Genomic DNA, 21,728 nt, shown 5'->3' on the forward strand with positions numbered 1-21,728 from the left:
TATATCACAGGAAGCCTCTTACGCAGCTCAACAAATTTTAAAAAAGGGTTAAATCTCCAAAAAACAGTATAAGAGAAAAAATTTTCACTTGATAGTCAATAAATGTGATTTTTACTATATAAAACCCAGAATCTCTGTTTAAAAATAAATTTTAAACAATTTGCGCAAATTTTTGGAGATTTAACCCTTATTAAACTTTGTTGAACTGCGTAAGAGGCTTCCTGTGATATAATTTTCTTATCAATTAAGAAAGTAGTTTCCGCGTAATTCTTGATTAATTGAAAAAAGCCAAAATTACCTATTTTTGGGGTTAAAATTTGTTGAGAATTTCGGAGAAAAAATGGCACCATATTAATTCTGGTGAAATTCCAAGCAACTTTTGTTCTCTTCACTTTTTGTCTAATCTTAACCCAATTTGAGAAAAACGCGTTTGAAAATTCAAGTTTTATTCGTTTTGTCCGGATAATTTAAATCAGCACTGTAACAAAGGAAAGGAGTGAAGTTTAAAAAATCAAAAGCCGAACCGCGAAAAATCTATTTCAGCATGGACTTTTTCCTGAAAAAAAAACAAAACCACTAAGACCTTCATGACACTTATTAATCGGATACAATATAATTTGAATCTACTTAAGACGAATATAACTTTACAGCGAAAAAAAGCAAAAGAAAAACACTAAGTCAGGTTTAGTACATTTAAATTTACAGGACCTAATCACTAACACTTTGAAACTACAATGAAAAAAGCTTAGAGCGCAAGAACAATTCGTGAGAATACAGTGCAAGAACAATTTTTTTCCCAAAAAAATCAGTTTCATTAAAACAAAAAAATCAAGCTCGGCCACAAAGGCAACTGCTTTACCTCGAGAGCAAGTGGGAAGGAGCCTGGAAGTTGTCGAGGTTCAATAATCAAGCAACTTCTACTTTAAAATATTTGTGAGAAAATTTGTTAAGGGGAAAAAAATTCTAGTACAATAAACTAAGGTAATAAATCATAAGGAAAATGGACGCATCAAATATACTGAAGTGTACTGATACACCAACCATGTTCCATTTCTGTTTAAATTATGTTCAAATTAAAACTTACCCATGTTTGACTACGACACTTGAAGGCACGTCAATTGAATTAAACTGTTTCTCACGGACCACTCGACTCCAACAGTTGAAGATTACAGTCACAAGCCATCGTCTTATCTGAAAAGCATCCAAAACGCTCCTTCGTTTCATTATACGGGTGAAAGGGTTTTTATTCTATTCAAGCAATATACTGATTCATGTTTTTATACAAATTTGAGATTAGTATTGAGCAAACTATCAAGCCCAAACTTCAAGTCTTGATTTGGTTCCCCATCTTCCAAAAAAATTTCGGCCCCAAGCAATCTAAAATGTTCTCCTTTTTATAATGAAAACGCAAAAACAACAGAGCCAACAGACAGTTAAGAAAGTCACTGAACACAAGGAAACAGGAAAAATAATAATCAATTGATTTTGAAAAACTTCAACTTTCCAATTTCAAAAAAAAGAGCAATAAAGCTCTTTAGTTTCAATAACACTTGATGATTGATACTTTTTTGAGAAAACAAACCCAATTTAAGAAAAAGAAGTTTTTATTACGTTGGAGAATCTGACAATCAACATCCACTTTCGAAACTACGGTGTTGCCGGATAAAACTAAAATTTGTAAAAAAGTTTTTTTCAAGTTCGGTTGACTTTAGACAAACAATGATGAAGAAAAGATTTGCTTAGAATTTTATAGTTCAATTTAATTAGCGAAATTCGGGCCCAACATTTTACCCTCAAAACCAATAATTTTTTTAGCTTTTAATGAAAAATTACGTCAGAACTACCGGATCACTTGCTGTCAAAGTATATTAAAGTGAGCCTCTTATGTAGCCCAAGCTAAAATTGATTGGTTTTGTGGTGGAATTCTGGGCCCTAATTTCGCAAAACAAATTTCACCGTAAATAGTCTGTTAAAATTTCAAGCAAAATTTGCATTAATCAATTCGAGAAAAAATTAATTCTTTTAGTAAAAACAACTTTTCTTTTTCGGTTAATGGAAAAAAGCTATTTTTACAATTTCAATATATGAAAAATTGCACTATATGAATTCTGCTACTTCTGCTAAAGCCTGATCATTTTTTGTCTAACGTCAAACAAAACTGAGAAAACATGCTTTTATATTTGATGATCTACTCGTTTTGTCCGGATAATTTGAAACATAGCCCAATCGAAGATTGGAAAAGGGTAATGAACGCAAGTAAACGCAAAAAGAACACTTTGTTGAAAAAATCTCAACTTTCGAATTTCCAAAAAAAAATAGATGCTCTTTAAGCTCTTTGAATTTCTAGAACAATTTTTCATTGGCGCTTTTTTGATAGTTTTAACCCAACTTGAGAAAACTGGATCAACAGGTAAAGTTTTCATTCCGCTGGATATCTAAAAATTAAATTCCATTTTCGAAACTAGAAATCGTTCACGAATTTTTGCGCCATTTACACATTCGTGTATTATTCATTACTCTCAATCAGCACTGTAGAAGTCATTAAAGTTTTTCCCGATCTTTATACTTTTGCTGTGCGATATTCTCCTGCAAAAACAAGCAAGAAACCATCACGACCTATATAGAAATCTTAACTACGTTCATTGACTTTTGAACGGTAATGTTCTTTATTGCACTTTTTTTATCATGTTACACCCTCATATCTAGTAAATATTGGCTCCTCAGAGCCTTAGAAAAAAGTTATTATGTCGAAAATAAGGGCCCTTTTTCAATGCAGCAGCCAATATTGCTAGTATGTCGAAAATAAGAGCCCTTTTTCAAAGCAGCAGCCAATATTGCTAGTAAGTAAAAAACAACTACATAAATATCCGAAGAGAATAACTTGAAAAGCTGTTGTATCTATAGAGATATTTCTTCAATGTAATTTATAAAGTCAGGAAAAAATCAAAACAATTGAACAGTAAAATCAGATATTAACTAAAATTACACTTTGGATACTAGTAGCTTTCTGTAAAATTCAAGCGTTTCCATAGTTCAACATCGAAATAACTTCTTGGGTAAAAACTGCAATATGTTTCATATTGGGAATCGTATTTCAACAACAGAAAAGACCAATTCAAAATTAACTACTATTATTAAATAAAGCATCAACTGCTATCAAGATTCAAGTTCTCATGAGTTTAGTTAGCAATGGTACAAGCTATTATTGCCCTTACCACAAGTTCAGATTGAAGCTATTTAATTAAATTTTATCTAACAGATAGCTTAAGACTCATTTATGTTCTTTGGAACATTTCTGTCTTGTTTTTGCAATTTTTTCTTCAATTTCTGCCAACTGAGCCATCAGAAGTTGTTTTCGGTTGGCTTTCGAACTCGACTTGTTACTTCCATGTTTTGAGTGCTTGTGTGGTTTTGACGAGGAGCTCAGACTATTTTTGTCTTCTGCGGCCTTGGAATTTCCCTCGGATCCGTTTTCTACACGTGACTTTTTGTGCGAAGAACTCTCCGATTTTTTATCGTAACCTGTCTCTGAAGCAATGAAAACGTTACTATGAATTGTGACAAGTGATTAAGGTATCTTTTTTTATTGATTAACGACAAGAGAGTGTTTCATTTTCCATCTAAACGGTACTACTGTGATATCAAACAATATGAATGGCCGTATCATTTTTTGTATAGACATGATACAAACAGACCATAACAAAATTATCCGACAGTTTAAAAAATGACCAACATCGGACAAATGATGCTAGAAGGTTACACAATTCGTGTTACTGCTTACCCATTTTGACAGAAGAAGACAGCTTCTCAAGCTCAGACAATTTCTTGGAGCCTAAATAAAGGTTCAATTGTGTATCATTTATTTTTTTAAAACCAACATATGAATGACTATTGGTCTATTCTTACGTTTTTTCATCTTTGAACTTTTGACTCCATCTTCATTAGACGAAGCAGAAGATATCGAAGACATGCTCAGGTCTCGAGACTTGTTCTTTCGCTTCCTTACTTTTTCATCTGCCTTCAAACTATTGGAGGATTTGTCAGCACTCTTCGGTTCATAGTAGGGATCAGAGGACCTTTTGAGATCCGTCATTCGATCTTTCTCTCTATCCCTAGAAGCTTCATTTGCCGAACCGTTCAGATAACCAACATTTTTACTGCCTTGTCCAGTCGAACTATACTTATCTAAAATTGGACTTCTGTGTTTGTTATTGTCGGTTGATTGCCGATGCGCTTTCGACGACGAAGACGATCCGTGTCGTTCTTTTTCTTCTCTCCGAGAACCGCTACCAGAGTCTGCAATTGCTTTGATCACTTTAGCGGCCGTTAACTCCTTAGCCGATCCTGATTTGGCATGTTTGGCTTCTGAGTGTTTATGGAAACGCTTGCTAGATTCTTCTGCAGTTCTTGACGCCCGTTTTTTAGAAGACGACTTAACCGATTTCGAGGACTTCTTTTGCTTCGTAGATGGCGTGTCTGATTCTGAGCCAGAACTAAAAAAAATATGCTGGCTAAGCTATACACTGAGTCCGGAAAACTTTTCTCAACTCTTGACAGCTTTTGAATTAAATGGGCAAAAGAAACTAATGACTCACGCAACAAATCAGAGCAATAAGCAGACTATCTATGCAAATTTTTCAAAGTTTGCGGGTTCTATTCATAGCTGGAAATGAAAAACTTTTCAACAGAGCAGAGAAAGTTCTCTAAGCTGGGAAAAATTGTCTAGTTTCTCCATCTATTTCGTAACTCAGAGAACAATATCAACCAACGAAAACTAAACATGGTGGACATCGAACAACCAACCTCCGGACTGAACTAGGACAACAGCCACTTCACTTATTTAAAACATTGTATTTACAAACCTTGAAGAGCTGGAGCTGGAAGAGCTGCTTGATCCAGACGAGCTGCTACTCTAAAACCCAAAAAGCATATCAAAAATTTCATCAACCAACTTATTTCCAGTCAAAAATTTAGCACACACGAATCAAGAATGTCACAGAACAAGATCTATTTCCTTCACATCATCGTTTCGATTATTCTACTGCGGTGTGAGCAGCGAAGCGCTTTTAACCGCTTACGCTTCATTATGCTTGAAAATCAACTACATTTGGGAGCTGAATATGAAAAGTGGCCACGCAATATATAACAGAAGCTTCGTTCAAAAAAGTCGCACTATTCCAGCCACTTAAGAGAGGGCGCCAATTTCAATTCTTTCTTAGAAAAAGCGTTTTATCAAATTAGGTGAAATATGCATGATGACATCAGCAAATAATACATAATGATTCACGCTTAAATCGTTGAATACGCTAAAGCACAATCAATGGCAGTTGTAGTTTTGAACAGTTTCTAATTAAAGGGTTATAAAGACGTGAAACAAATTGTTATTGGACAGATGAAAAGACGTCTGATGAGTTCTTTGCCCTCAACCAACCATAAGATAAGCTTACCTGTTTATTTTTCGACTTTTGCGCCTTAAATCAGAAAATTATGACAAATAAATATTTTTTTAAATCACAATTTTTTAAGAATCATTGAAGCATATCATTGAATCATCTCTCGCACAATTCAGTTCAAACTTACAAAATGAAGTCGAAATGTAAAACTCAACTCACCGATCTGGACTCTGATTTTTTTCTGTACTGTTTTGAGGTTTTGGACGGGTTAGGGGGTTTCTCATCCTCCACCCTCAAGGGCGGAAGTGGTATGGGATCTTCTCTCCGGATAGGTTTATGCTCTTTTTTGGTCCACGACGATGTCATGTGGTCTTTCGAAGATGAAGAATGAAGCTTCTCACTGTAGGTATGTTTCGGCGACTCTTGCACTACTGAACTTGGCTTTTTACTGCTGCTGCTGCTCTGAGTTGGTGGTGGTTCTGGCTTTGAAGCTATCGATCTAACACACATTTTTCAAATTATAACTGGGTTGAGAATTTCCGACTGAGTATCGTTGGCGCAGCAGGCGTCGAAGGAAGATCTTTCCCGGGTTGATCGCATTATTAAAATGTAAAATGTAAGCACTCAAACTGATAAGGTGAAAAAGTACTATGCTAGCGTACACACCTTTCCTGTTTGAGCACACAACTAATTGAGAACAGACCATAAAATTAAGGACGCTCTAAGCTTTGTTCTTATTTTATTACATGGAAAACGTTGAAAAAAAAACTACTTCTACCAAAAATTAAAATTTCGTATGACTCGACAGAAGTTCATTCTAAGATAACATGGCAGAAATTTGAGTATTAAATTAGCAACGGAAAAAAACTTACGAAGAAGTAAACAAAGGAGACAACCTTTGAGCAGACAAAAAAAATCTAGTTTTATCTGCGACTAGAATGACCAACACTTACACTTTCACTTACAAAGGAAGTTGCGTACAGCACAAGAAAAGAAAAATCAGTGATGTGGCAACTAAACCGACAATCTTTGAGCCGACACCTGTTGTGCCGAAAAAAAAAAATGATTAAAAAAACTAAAAGCTTCAAGCCCACCTCCTGAACCTACAAAGAACAAAACTTGTACTTGCAATGAAAGTTGGTTAACGAACAAACACGATGTGTGAAGTGGCAACTAAGCCGACAAAACTTTAAGTGCAAGTTTTGTTCAAAATTTAAGCAAAATTTTTGATCAAAGCAAGAATTTAATTCGTGAATGGTGGGCTAAACCGGCAATCTAGCTGGCCGGGTCAAACCGGATTCCGGAAATTTACGCTTGAATAAATCAATAAAGCCTACGGAAAAGCCAATTTCCCTGAAAAATACTGACAAATTCAGCGCTAAACATTTTAACATTGCGATGTTAAAAAAACTACCATGACTAAATTTAGAGATGATATCAATTTTATTCATCCAGTGAAAAAGTTTCTTTAGGGGGAAACGCCTAAAGCTCGGCTGCAATATACTTGCTAATCCCAAGGATAAAAACTAGAAATTTCAAAAATAGGATTGATGCACCAACTTTTTCTTTGTGTCGTATAGGTTTATTTTCTTCTCGTTCACTTTGTTAGATATGGTGTTTGTGTCAGGGGTGACTACTGATGGTCCGTTTGGTTTCACACTCGAGGCGGATCCCGACTGGGAGGCAGCTGCAGCAGCGGCCAGTGCGGCATTCTGTTTCTGCTGCTGTCTTTTCAGCTCAGCATTGCGCTTGTAGTTGGGCGATGGAGACCTAAAAATAAAAACACAAGAAATGCTGATTTTTGCGCTTTTTTAGGCTACCTTGATAATTTTTCTGGGATTTTTCAATTTTCTTGAGAAAAACCTGAATTGTTCGAGCTTACTAGAAACATTCCAAATTTTTGATCAAAGCAAGAATTGAATTCGTGAATGGTGGGCTAAATCGGCATTCTAGCTGGTCGGGTCAAACCGGATTCGGGAAAATTAGGCGGCTAGAATTGAATTTGAATCTCACCTGCTTTTACCACTGCGAGAACGGGACCGCGAAGAGGAGCTGGATGACCGAGATCTGAAAAACAATTTCATGAACTAGCACCTGTGATCGCATTCAAAGGAAATTGATCAAAACTACATCTAGAACCTTATGTTATTAACTTAATTTAACATTTTTTTCCAAACACTCGATTTGAATTTTTGATCCTATATTGGATTCAAATAAAACTTCGTTTCAAATTGCTGCTGTTGCTCTTAAAATTTCAAAATGTAAAACTTTGATATAGATTTTAAGTTGTCGACTCATACTTTAATTCCTACAACCTGGAAGAAAAAACAATATGTTTAGTACATCACAAGTACAGAAAAATACCTCTTGCCACGCGATGAACCCGAAGATGAAGATCCACCTCGCTTTCTTCCAGACATTTTCTTACTATGGTGGTGGTCACTTAAATGGTGGTGTCTCTTCGCTTTGGAAGAGATGTGGTAAGAGTTATCGACCGTGGACCTCTGCCATGGATCCTGCCACTGGTCAGCCCCGAATGAGGAAGGCACTGCCACTTTCCTGAAGGGTTTGATCTCTCTGTCCGAAACTGCTGTCCTCTCTCTGGTTGATAGTTTGTCTACTTCTGATTTTCTACCCTTTCTGTCATTTATAAAATACAAAAGATTTTTTTGTTTGTTTTTGTTTCATCAATTGTAAGTAGCAGAATTTTGGCTATTCAAAAGCAACCAGTCATTAATTTAAACAACGAATTCATTAAACGAATTTTTTCGAGCTTTTTAAAGCGAACTTCAATTTTTCTAAAACCTTGAGCTTCTTTAAATTCGGTCCCAGCTCATCGACAAAAAATCCACAGGTGAAATCCATCAAGTAAAAAAACATCACTGTTGAACCAGTTCCCTTCAACTTCAGCAAAACCAACGAATCTGTACCTTTCTGCAAAATCATCGCTTTGCGAGTTTCTAGCGTATTCTGTATCATCCAATGAGTCTATTCCAGCCAGCATTTTGCGCTGCTCGAAGTCTATGTCTGTTTCCTTCTTCTGTTTCGACCGTTTGATCATCTCTCTAGCATCTTTCAGACCACTTGTCCAAGCCTAAAATTCAAAGTTTTCAAATGCTGCATTAAGGCCAAAATTTTATGACACATTCGATTTTAAAGAGCACAACAACACGAACAACTAAAAGTAACTAATTTAACGAAAGGAAATTGACTTAAAACCAGGGCCGAACAGGACAAGCATCGCAGCTTCTTGCAATGACGAGATATTTTGCGTTGGTTATACAATGATCCCTCGGTGCATGACTCCTCCATTCTATAGGATTTGTTCCCTCTTTACCTTAGTTACTAATTTACATCTATTTTCGGACGACCACTACACACTAATTTTGAGGGCGTGCAAGCACCAAAAAATGCGATTCAGTCGGCCATTTTAATAAGACTATCGAATCAAAAAAGTGTAATTAACATAGCCAACAAACAGTTGGATAAACCTCAACACAGAAGCCAATTTCACAACCAATTTAAATTTCTAGCGATCAGTCGGTTCATTTTAATGTCTTATTTTTAATTTCGCTTTTAATCGCCAACATGTTTGACCACGAAACTTTCCGAAATTTGAACGACGAATTGAAATACGAGCTGTATAAAGACTTGATCGAAAATGTTACTTATTTTAAACGAATTATCGAAAACTTAACTGTATCAACGAAAGATGAAGAAAAAGGAAACAAATTTATTGATCTAGAAAATTTTAAAAACACGGGCAATTCGAAAATTGCAGGAAACAAATTTGAAAATGAATGGAGCAAGATTGAAACTCGGAGCAGAAATCAGAACAAACGAAGCGAAAATAACCAAGAAAGCAAGAATAACCAAGAAATCAAAATACAAGCAACCAATATTCAAGAAGAAAAATTCGACCAACAACGAAAACATTTATTTTTACCACGAGAAGGAGAATACTCTGGCCTATTACTGGGAGACTCAATTGTTAACAGAATCAATGGGGAACAAATATCGGAAAATGTGTTGGCGAGAGGATTTGGTGGGCACACAATTTCTGCATTGCTGGAACGCGTGAGAAATAGTAAATCGCGACATTTTAAACATGTAACTACGCTAATTGGAATAAATGACTGCCTCTCAAATGATTTCGACGCGAAGGAAGCCGTGAGTAGCTTAGAAAAACAAATTTATCTCGTAAATCATAAATTCTCCCCAGAAACAATTTCACTATGTACTGTAACTCCCTTAGGCGCTTTTAGAAAAGATTTTAATCCAAATGTACAGAAGCTAAACAAGCAAATTCTTAATTTAGTACGGAATGTAAAGGACTTGGGCGAAGTAAAGTTGGATATTTTAGACATAAACAAAAATTTTAGTCAAAATACCGATGCGCTTAGCTCGGATGGTTTGCATCCTTCTGATGGGGGTGTTGAAATTTTGGTGCAAAGTTTTAGAGATTATTTTAGAGGTTCTGATATTAATGCAAACACATGTGAGATTACAACCCGCCCCAGAATGAAGCAAACCCAACAATCATCAAATTTAGATCCAAAAACGGCAGAAATGATACAATTTTTCCAAAACGGTGCAAAATTCTTTAGGAAATACTAGTTTCGCATTTTTTCTTGGTGCAAACTTTGGCGATTATTTAATTTATTACGCTGAATATTAAATTCTGGTTATTTTGTGCAATTTTTCTTATTTCCAAGGCTCAGATGGAAAATATAGAAAAAACCATTGTTTACTGGGGCTATCTAAGCTGTCATCAAAAGATATTAACATCGAAATGTGGGATAAATGAGCGGAGAGCTACCACACTGACTCATCTTTTCCTTTTTGCGTTGTTACTAACCCAAAGTGGGGATGTTGAAAAGAACCCTGGCCCTATTGAAACCATTGAAACAGTCTACGGCATCTGCTCAAAAAATTGTGCAAATCTTAAATTTGTTCAATTGAATTTTCAAAGTATTATCAGAAAACGGATGCAATTGAAAAAAGTTCTTGATGATATGGGCGAAAATACAATTATAGGAATTTCCAAAACGTGGCTTAAAAAAGAAGATAAGGACAATTTATGGAATTTCCACCGTAGAACGCATGCGATGTTCAGATATGATAGGCAATCAGCGGTAAAAAAAAGAAAGGCGGTGGCGTTTTGTTATATATACCAGTCAAATTGGCTCCGAAATTGAGGCCTGATTTAAATTTATTTGATCAAGAAAAATATGAGTCAGTGTGGGTTGAGTGCAAATCTACATTTAACATTTCCAGTAAAGAAAAAATGTTAGTTAATTTGTGTTATAATCCAAGCAGATCAAACTTTTTTGATTTTTTGGAACAATTAACGCTTAACATAGATAATGCATTTTAAGTTTCTTATAAAAATTACGCTTCTGGGTGATTATAACATAAATTACCTGGATAGCAAAGAAAAAGAAAATTTAGATTCTATAATTATTCCATATGGATTGAAGGTTTTTTGTCCAAACGATGAGACCAGAATTAGTTCCTCAACTAAAACTCATATCGACTACATTATCAGTGACTATGAAACAAACGGCATTGAATTTTGTTTTGATACACCTTATAAAACCGACCATTTTGCTTCATTTATTTTGACGGATATAAAATGCGGCAAAAGTTTACCGAGGATAATTTCGACTTTCAATAAGAAAAATGATCAGAAAAATGAATTTTGCAATACACTCTCCGCTCTTCCTTGGTATCTCTTATATCAATGTACAGACGCACAAAACATGTTCTCGACGATGATTTATTTAATTTCTAGTGCTCTTCAGCAACATGCTCCAAACGAAAAAAAATTTTGTTCGTAATTTTAAACCAAAAATTGTGTTGAAAACGGAATGGTTCGATTCAGAATGTCAGCAATTGTTGATTAAGAAACAGAAATCACTCAGATCATATCGCAGTCAAAGCACAAGCGATAATTGGTCAAAGTACCAGTTTTTACGTAATCAAATGAGCCAATTGATTAGAAGTAAACAACTCGATCATTCAAAAAATTGTTTTTCACTTCTCAGCACTATCCAACAAAAATGGAAATATATTAACCAAGTTAGAGATACATGTTCTGGCAACAATCGAATTACAGTTCTACGAAATTCCTTCAGTGAAATGATAACCCCAGATAAAAAAATTGCCAATCATTTAAATTATATTTATTCAAACTTAGGCGAATTTTTCGGCGCTAAAAAGCCTCCGAATTACAACAAATCTGCCTCTGAAGAATCTGCGCCTTTCCATTTTCAACACATTACAGTGAAGCAATGCTTTGATATAGTTCGAAAAATCAATGTCAGAGAACCACTCGGACCTTGTACCGTACCTGCTTGGGCAATCATTGACGGTCAATCAGTTATAGTTCCACATTTAACTTTTGTCATAAATACTTGCTTAGATGAGAACATTTTCCCGATCGAACTGAAAAAAGCACACGTAACCCCTTTATTTAAAAAAGATGACCCAATGGATGCAAAAAATTATCGGCCAATATCAATAACTTGTGCTTTTTCTAAAATTTTTGAAAAAATTTTGCATGCCCAAATAACAGAACATCTTGACAAATTTCAAATAATGACACCATTTTATTTCGGATTTCGCAAAAACATTTCGACACAAGATGCTCTTGTTTATGTGACAGAAAGTATTCGAAATCAAGTAGATTCAAAAAAAATCGTACATGCAGCTTTATTAGATCTGTCCAAGGCTTTTGATTCTATTTTGCATGAAGTTTTAATTGAAAAAATGCTTTCTCTAGGTTTTTCAAATGGAGCAAATGCTTTAATTGCTAGCTTCCTAAACAAACGTATTCAAAGAGTAAACGTCAATGGAATCTTTTCAGACTGGATTGAAATCAAACGAGGTGTCCCACAAGGAACGGTACTTGGTCCGTTGTTGTTCAATTTATATGTTAATGACATACAAGAGCGATTATATGAAGGTTGTACTTTAGTTCAATATGCTGACGACTGTATGGTTTTTTCCTCTTCTATAATTTCTGAGGATGCTTTGAATCGATTGCAAAAATCACTCAATAATCTAACGGAATTTTTTGCAGAGAACCAATTGAATCTGAATGCATCTAAATCAAAATTTATAACATTTTGTCAAAAAAATGATAGCAAAATGTAGATACTGATACAATAGTAATTAATGGGCATTATGTAGCCAAAAAATCAGAATGCAAATATTTAGGCTTTATTCTTGATTCAAGTTTATCTTTTCATGCTCAAATAAAAACAATTCTCCAAAAATGGCACAAGGAATTAAAACTATAGATACAATTGGACAACAACTGCCGACATTATCATTAGTTGCCTTGCTTCATTGTCTTGTTTTATCACATTTAGATTATTCAGCAATATTTTAAATACAAATTAATGCTACTTTGATGCTATCTCTAGAGAAACAGTTGAACTGGGCGTTAAAAAGAACATATTCCAGATCGAAATTTAAATCTTCTTCCCTTCTTCGCATTAGCAAATCGTTCATTGGAATCGAGAAAAGAATTGAGTTAAAGTGTATAACATACTTATACCAATATCTTACAAACAAAAAGAAGGCTTTTCAAAATACATTGAGACTACCGACTGCCAATTATAGGCTCAACAAAAGAACGAAACAAATTATTTTTGACAAACATTGTTCAACCGCTTCTCTACAAAAATCATTTTTTCATTTGACTTCTAAAAAATGGAATTCACTGCCCATAATTTTGCGCAATTTAGAAAAATCGAGAACAGGATTCAAGAAAAAATTGAAAGAATTTTACGTGCGTGAATTGAGAAACAATCCAATATGTACAAATACAAATACGTGGCGTGATTTCCGTTTTTGCTAGTTCTATATGTTTTAATTTAGTTTAATTTTTCACACATTGTTTGAAAGAGAATCTGTATATACTCTGCATATACGCTGTATGTTTGGACTATCTGTAAAATTGTTTGTTAAGTTTTAATACCAGCTCGTTCTTAATTCTTAAAACTGATTTTTTTTAGTATCCGTAACTTCATATATTTTAATCAACCAATTTCTGAACTGTAACCGAACTTGTTTTGTTTTGTTTATTGCTTGTTTTCTGATGTTGTGTTTTTGTTTGATGTAACCAATGAATTTTAACCAACTTTATTATTTACACTTTGCTATACTGATGCCTCGGCTTTTATTGTATAGTAATTCAGGTGTTCTTTCTTCTTCTAAGCGGAGCTTTGCACCACTTGCAATACAAAAAGCCAACAAATAGTTAAAAAAAACCCGAAAACTTTATGTTTGCCTCAAATGAAAGCCATTTTGATGGCGACCGGTGGCAAAAAAAAACAATGCGTGAGCAGCTTTGAATTATCATTTAGCAAATACCGAGAGGGTAATTTTGCAGACAAAACTTGGGTAGACGTCTGTTGAGCCGGGAAAACTGGTAAAAAAAAGTCATGTAGAAAACTTCATTTTTTTTCAAAAAATTTGATATGCCAATTAATTTGAATAAATTTACAACATAAAGTGTCAGACATTGTATGGAATTAGGACTAAAAATTGTTAGGAACTAAGTCCAAACAGAAAAAGACAAAAAACTAACCACACGAAAAATGCTGCCAATAAAACTCGTCTATTTCGTTTTTCTTAGATAGCAGAAAGTTTTGGTGGATAAAAAAACCAAAATTCTAAATTTCATTAATCTGCTTAAACTTGAGTTGCAAGTTCAAAAAACTCAAAACAGAACGAGAGGAAAACATTAAGGTACAAGAAACAAATGGCGAAAATAAACTAAGTTGACATTTTCAGATGAAAAGTATTTTTTGGTTTAATAGAACTTAGGGCTCCCTAAACCCGAATCTACTGCTGAAGAAAGTTAACATTCTATAAAAATTGTAGTTTCATATTTGTAAACTTACGAGGTCGAACTTCCTTCTAAATATATCATTCTGTGAACAAAGTAATTTAAAGGAAAAAGTCTAGTACAGAGTTGCAATACCCTTGCTTATTGCAAGTGCAATGAAATCAAGGAAACCAAAACAAAATAGTCAACTCTGAAACATTTTCAGTTTTCGAATTTCAGAGAAAAAATACATCACATTGAAGCTCTTTGCATTTCAGGAAATTTGAAAGATGATAATTTTTTCATAAAATTAACAAAAACAGATAAAACTGCTAAAAAGGCTACTAAAAGTTATTAAGTCCCCCTCAACCTTAAAACTCATACACAGCTCGTGAAACGACGCAATATAAGGCGATTAAGCCGATGTAACATAGGCCAAAACCTATCAAGCCGAAAAATAAGGACAAAAAAAATCGAGTTAGAAAAATTAGAACCAACATAAGCAAATTTTGAAAAGGACGGATATTTAAAATAACAAACTCAACCATGATTAGTATTTGCAACCGAGAGGAGTAAGATTCACAAAGAAGACGAAAAAAAGAGGATTCGTGAAGGAGTCCAGAAGTGAGTCCTGTGGACAAGTGTTGTTTACGGGAAAAAAGTCTAGTACCCGATTGCAATACCCTTGCGATTGCAATGAAATTAATCAGTAAGTTGGATAACCTCAGCGACATCATAAAAGAACGCCACAAAGACACTTATAATTAAAAGCCAAACCACGAAAACCACATCTAAAAACATTTCCTGGGAAAAAAACGTTTGATTAAAAGAAGTAAATGAAATTACTCACATTTGCTCACTTTCATTTTAAAAATCAAGTAAGTGCCTTCAAAACGACAGTCAATAATGAGGTTTTGAGACAAAAGGGATTTTCCCATATTCTGGTATCGGTCTTTTGATCACTTCATTTTAAGCGAAACTTCAATTTCGGGGAAATTAATCAGTAAGTTGGATTACCTCAGCGATATCATAACAGAACGCCACGAACACACTTATCTTATTTCTTCTAGTCATTTATAACAAAAACTTGTAAGTGGCCTAAGCCAATGGCAGTTTAAAACACCAAAAAAAACCTTGTTAATAAAGCTCTGTGGTTCTGGCTCTGGTTCCTGAGGTGGTTCTTCTTCCACTTCATAGTCTGAAAGATATTGCGGGGGTGGTGGTGGCGGTCTTCGGTCATACTTCAGCGGTGCAGCTACTTCCAACTCTCTATTTTGCCTCTGCGGCACGAACGGAGGAGGGAAACTATCCGCGGAGGGCGCTTGCTCAGGGTCGTGCAAGTACCTGCAGTTTTGACCGTGAACACAGTTTCCTCTGTTAAAGTACTTGCAAGGAACACGAGGTCTCTTACTATAGGGGATTGCTGAAACACAAAACTACAAATTGATTCGAATCAGAACAGTCAGAATTCATAACAAGGTCGGCCGGTTGCTGTGCAAATCGCACAGAATGTTCCAACCATATTCATTAAAAAACAAGGACAGCCGGTTACTGTGCAAGTAGCACAGATTCTTCCTACCAGAGTCTTAGAAAAATACAAACCTTTTTTTCAAATTAGCGTCGTTTTATTCCGCATGGTGTGATAAAAAGATCTGAAAGAAAAAAAAGAACTAAGGCAAATTTGACAGTCATAGCAAAAAAAGGCCATTCGGAAAACATTTTTCAAAGAAATTTGACTAGATAAGCAAAAAATTGTAACAAAAAATTGAAAAGTTTTTTCAAAATTTTTTGCAGAAATTTTCGAATTTGACCATTTTTTATTACAAAATGGCGCTAAAAAACTTCAAAGACTACTTTTATTTGAGTACAATTAAAATTTCACGGCTTAAAGTAAGCTTAAATAAGCTATTGTAAGCCTACACGCTTACCATATTAGTTCGAAATAAGACCAAAAATCAAAAACTTCATACCGTTTTTTCTCGTGAAAAAATTTATGAATTTTTGTCGTTCGAATCACGATTGAAAAAGCTTTAATATGATATATCACTCGACCCTTTCCGAAGATTATCTGTAGCACCTGATTTTGTGTGGAAAACAAAAAGAAAAAACTAAAACACACCCGAATACAAAGTTCCTCCCCATTTTTCAAATGGTCGGAACAAAAACTACAAAAAAGACATTTTTCCCTTTTCTTCCTTTCAAATTGAAATCATTTTTGGTACGAAATAAGCTAAGACAATACAAGAGTGTGGAAAGTAAGTGAATTACGCATAATCGATTGTGTATAGCGGCAACAGCTTCGATCAAAGCTAATCGTGATGAAAAACGTTTGCATAAAGGGCACACTAATCCAGATCTTAAATGTGGAAACTGACACCGTACGTCCTGATTGATATCGCGGAAAAGGTTTATATGGGACAGAGAAAAGCCCTTTTGGTCGTGATTCGGATTTCAAAAATTGAAATCTGAACTTCATTTGATTTGATGTTAGCCTCCCACTTTTTCTACTTCAATTTTAAAGTTATTGTAGCTATTATTAACCTTCATTTTCAAGTTTTTCATTTCTTTTCAAATTTTTCCAGAAGGTTTTCATTTTTCTTTCTTAAAAAATTGTGAGCCGAACATTCTACACTACTTGCTGTTAACCACCTCTCATTGTTAATTGATCCGAAATGATTGATCTTAATTGATTGTCAGCCTACTCTACACCGCTCTAAGCGACAGCTGGACGAGTTTCTGATATGTAACAAAAATATTTAATGGAAAATAAGTCTAGTTCTCGACTGAAGACAATTGCTTTCCCAAGTGTAAACCCTTTCTTTCTAACAAAGAAATCTGACTAACAATTATCTTCTCCTTCCTCGAGTCCGCCGTTCTGTTCGTCTGGGTCTTCTTTTAACAATTTTTGATACATTTTTTCCAAATTTCTTCCTTTGATATTTTTCCGAGCGTCTCCATTTCCTGTCACCTCATCTTCCGAATCAGTAACTTCTCCATCTTCGAGATCTTCGTTCACTGCCTTCGCTGGCAACTCCCCCGCAATAGTTTCTCCAGTGGTTACAGCTCCATTATCATCATCTTCGTCGGAATTTATTTCACCAAGTTCGCTCTGAACAAGATAGGATCACTTTCACATGTGAAAACAGCAATGAACGCAAGGAAACAGAAAATAAACTGACTTGTGATTTGAAAACACTTCAACTTTGGAATGTTACAGAAAAAACATTTGCCTTCAAAGCTCATCGAGTCAATGAACGAAAGGAAACCAAAGAACAACTGACTTGTTTTTTTATAAAACATATATGGCCTTAAAGTATTGAATTTCAAGAACAATTCATATTGACACTTCTTCGATAAATATAATGCAACTTGAGAAAATTGGATGAAAAAGTATCGGTTTTATTCCGCTGGGAAATATGGAAAATTAAATCTACTTTCGAAACTAGAAAAGGATCACGTTCTCTATTCATAAGTGAAAAACATCAATAGTGTAAAACATTTTCAAACTTGTAAAACGTTTTTAAAAGTACAAAATCTGAAACACTAAACAGTACAAAAAATTATTGTTTTCAAAAAAAAACAAAGCGTAAATGAAAAAAAAAAACCAAAAAAGGATCAAAAATAAAAACAAGCCAAAAACGTGGGACAATGTAGCTAGAATGCTACACCCTGGAGGTAAGCTCGCTAACTAAATTATTTTGAAAATTTCGCAAAATCACTGTCCTAAAAAACTGTAAAAATTGCAAAAAAATGAAAACAATCCTAAAACAAAAAATCTCCACAACAGAATCCGAACAATTCAGCGAGACTTAAGTAGGCACAAAAGTCATGAATAGTCGAAAATTTTTAGTTTTCTTAAATTAAAAAAAGGTTCCGACTGGAATCGAACTTCCGGGATTTGTCATCCCACGCATGGGTGTTATCACTGCACCAAATGCATAGCACATTCCTTGAAATTATAAAGAAAAGAACTTCCGAAAAGTTTTCACGAAACATGAAAAAATCAAATAGCAAAAAAATATCGTCTAACTTCTTCCAACTAAATGACTTGCCAAAAACCAAAATTCACTGAAAAGATTATTAGTTTTTTCAAAAAAATGTATCAATTTTAGGCAAAATTGGTGCTGCATCAAATAGGCGGACATAAAACAGGCTGAAAAACAAACGTCCGACACAGTTTTAGAAGCGCGAACAATTTTCCGTATTCCGAAAAAACAAGTCTTGGCCGGATTCGAACCATTGACCTTTTCTTTGAAAGCAAGTGAGTTCGCTCTTTGCCACGTGCGCGAATTAAGATCTAAACAATGATTTCATATAAGCCAAAAAAACAATGGTTCAAGTGATCCTGTTTAACTAGATGTTAACCGAAAAACAAACTACATTCCGATTTGATAACACTCGCTAAACAAGCGTAATTATCTTCCCGAAAACGGAATTGATAAACACAGCATGCCACTCAAGCAATAGCGAGTAAAAATGTCTGAGAAATTAATTTTGAGATTATGAATATAAGCCGTCCAAATTGTATCTATTAGAATTTAAAATATAACTAAGACCAAAATAAAAAACATTTGGTATATAAGCCGACAGAATTGAGGCCGACACCCAATATACTGAAAATATTAAGATTTTTTTTCAAAAAGAAAACAATCAAATAACATGCACGATCCCTAAATCAACAGTACATTTAAAATGTAGGTGGTAGGTACACTGAAACGAATTTAGAATGATAAATTATAAATTGACCGTTCTGAAAAAAAAAATAGTTACGGGAAAACAGTCTAGTACCCGGCTTATCGCAAGGGGGTAACAAGGAGCTTTGGGAATGCAAAAAAAGGAGAATCTTCAAAAAAGTCCTGCATTTGAGAGCTAGGCCGCCAAAAAAAAATAGGCCGCAGACAGAAAAAAGGTCTAGAATAGCCGAAAAATTACAGTGTACGAAAATAAATCCCGACTGCGCTTGGTCGTTTCTAGCATGAGAGTTCCCACTTCACGAAATACTCCTTGAACTTGAATTCATAAAGCAAATAAGACACGTTATGCAATTTCGCGAGCAAATTCTGTGAAGAACAAAGTTATTTACTGGTAAAAGCCTAGTACCCGGTTTCAACACTCATGCTTATCGCAAGAAAAAAAGCATAAGTCAAACAGCGTGAACCAAATTTCAGACTTTTTCCTGAACGAAAATCATCATGACTTATTTAAACATTTTCCCGATGGTCATTTAAAATTTTTGCCTGTGGCTTCATCAAATGAACTAAAATTGGATGATGGAAATTTAACCGACGACTAATTGGTAATACTCCGGGACATCAAAAAACATTCTGAAACCAGAATAAAATTACGTCTTGAGCTTGAACACGAACATTGTTTTAGGACCGTGCTAACTTTTGTTTTGGGCGAACTTTAATTAAAAAAGGGGCACTTTTGTTGTTGTAAGACCGACTACGAGTACAAAGTATAATTCAATTTAAACGCAATTTCGTAAAACATACCCCAAAATAAAAAGAAGAAAGAACTTAATATACTAGGACCTCCAATCGACTAACTCTGCCATGAAGAAGTGCTCGGCGAAAAAAAAGGAGCTTGAAAAAATCTCGGATGTCTTTGACAAACTGGATGCCCATTATGATTTTTCCAAGAATGGCTTTAGCATGCCGAAACTATGCGCATAAGTTGTTTCTGACAAAATGATTTTTTGGATCGCTACGACAGAATACTAAGAAATGAATGATAACCAGTTTTTACAAGCAGTATTCCCGGCAGCCAAGGTGGCTTGGGTGTTTTTTCCTCTCATCTGCTAGTTTTACCGCTTTCCTGGTTTCAAACGTAGGAGCGACATGCCCTAAGCAAAATTTTTGGAAAGGAGCAGGTGGATGGAACTTAAATGATGCGCTTAAACGGTGGTTTGAACTTGGAACATTGTAAATGGCTCCGAAAAATGAGAGCCAATTTTCGACAGCGAAGTTGCAGCCTTGATTTCAAAACTCGAATCAACAGACGTACTAAGATTCAGCCCGTTCCAAGATAGATTTGGCTCTCAATGGTTGAACGTCATCCCGTGCAAAATCTAAGGTTAAAACTAACGAACAAATCATTCAGAATCGCAATAAAACTCCGATTAGGCTCCTAAAATTGCGCACAGCATAAATGCGTGTGCTGAAAAGACGTTACCGAAGCTGGTTAGCATGGTCTTTCTAGCCTGAAAAGTGCAGAGAGAGTTTCTATGCATTCAAATCTGAATGCCCTCATGAAGAAGAGTTTATCTTCTACTCACATTCCTTCTGTTTTAACACCTCTGCAGGACGGACCAATCAGAAGCGACTAGACGGTTTGACGCTCATTCCATGGGCTGTTGGTAAGCAGCTCTTATGAGACGTTACGGTAGTAGACTCCCTAGCCCCCCAGTAGGATTACTATAGGGCCAGTTTTTAGCCTGGGTACGGCTGCCGCTGAAGCGGAAAAATGACAAGCATAAAGACTTAATAGATGACGAATATATTTTTCAACGCTAGCTTTTGAGATTTGGGGTACAGCCAGCCACAGCACGGAAACTTATTTGAGCAAGTTTTGTAAGAACCTAAGCATATGTACGGAAGAACTCAGGGCACACAGAAACTTGCTGGCAATGCAGATTGCGAAAGACGCATTCGTACTCGGCACAATAAATGACAAAAACAAGTTTCGACGAAATTGTTTATTTGTAATAGCTAATATATGATTTTTTCTTGTCGAGTTACGTGTTCTTAGTAAAGAAACGCAACCAGTATTGAGTTTTATTTTAATAACATCTACTCTAACCATCTCCTTTTTATCATTATCAATCATTATTTTTATCAACCTAGCAACTTCCTAGGGATTTGACTCGAATATGTGATGAAGGGACTTCTGACTGTTACCTCGGTTACTATGATACTTTTAATCTTCGGTTTATTTAAAAAAAAAAACATTTTGATCGAAGCTTACAGCCGTTTGAGATGAATCAACTTGAGAATCGTCTATAGTTTCCGGGTCAGGTGGCCGAATCACTACTTCGTCCGGTAGGTTTTCATCATAATCCAGTTCCTCAGTTTCATTTGACTGAAAAGCAAATTATAAAATTAAGGATAACTAACTTAGATAAAAAAGACGTCTGTATCTCAAAGAAAACAGTAAGTAATCATACCTTCATCGAATCCAATTGCGGGGTTATATCGATGACCGAAACCATTCTAACTAAATTACTTGAAGCAGAAGACGAAAGTAATCGATTTCATACTTTTCTAAAAAAAAAAAGTTCAGCAATTGAGATAAATACACAAATAAAGCAGAAAAACGATTTTCGATTAATTGTTTATCAATCATCCTTCAATCACCAATGATCATCGATCACATTATATCAACGCTCTGAAAACAGAAACTTTCATCTATCAACCTAAAAAAATTATATTGTAGGCGTTAATTATAAGATCAGGAAGGAGTGCGGTCTGTATTTACAGAACCGCGTATGCATACTT

The 21,728-nt window shown here is 35.0% G+C and overlaps 2 protein-coding genes across 3 annotated transcripts in view; both read right to left on the minus strand.

The window, feature by feature from the left end:
- LOC134851557 (uncharacterized) overlaps positions 1 to 1,187 on the minus strand; it is a 36,441-nt gene extending 35,254 nt beyond the window's left edge. The window contains exon 1 of the mRNA XM_063867694.1: positions 1,085 to 1,187. The gene's annotated coding sequence lies outside the window, so the exon portion shown is untranslated. The remainder of the gene's footprint in view (positions 1 to 1,084) is intronic.
- Positions 1,188 to 2,860: 1,673 nt separating this feature from the next.
- Positions 2,861 to 21,497, minus strand: LOC134851589 (zinc finger CCCH domain-containing protein 18-like). 2 transcript variants are annotated; one of them, XM_063867732.1, is made up of 14 exons: positions 21,398 to 21,497; positions 21,199 to 21,312; positions 17,077 to 17,341; positions 15,366 to 15,655; positions 8,324 to 8,487; positions 7,758 to 8,033; positions 7,407 to 7,460; positions 6,954 to 7,163; positions 5,613 to 5,892; positions 5,448 to 5,471; positions 4,863 to 4,912; positions 3,907 to 4,493; positions 3,782 to 3,832; positions 2,861 to 3,528 (listed from the first exon to the last, which is right to left on the minus strand). In XM_063867732.1, exons 1-14 carry the CDS (start codon positions 21,440 to 21,442, stop codon positions 3,272 to 3,274), a joined length of 2,667 nt encoding a protein of 888 aa, XP_063723802.1. In that variant the 5' UTR covers positions 21,443 to 21,497; the 3' UTR covers positions 2,861 to 3,271. The 2 variants fall into 2 exon arrangements, with proteins under 2 accessions (XP_063723802.1, XP_063723803.1); XM_063867733.1 differs by lacking the exon at positions 5,448 to 5,471.
- Positions 21,498 to 21,728: the final 231 nt, after the last annotated feature.

The sequence above is a fragment of the Symsagittifera roscoffensis genome, chromosome 7 (assembly GCF_963678635.1).
Source record: "Symsagittifera roscoffensis chromosome 7, txSymRosc1.1, whole genome shotgun sequence".
Lineage (NCBI taxonomy): Eukaryota > Metazoa > Xenacoelomorpha > Acoela > Convolutidae > Symsagittifera > Symsagittifera roscoffensis.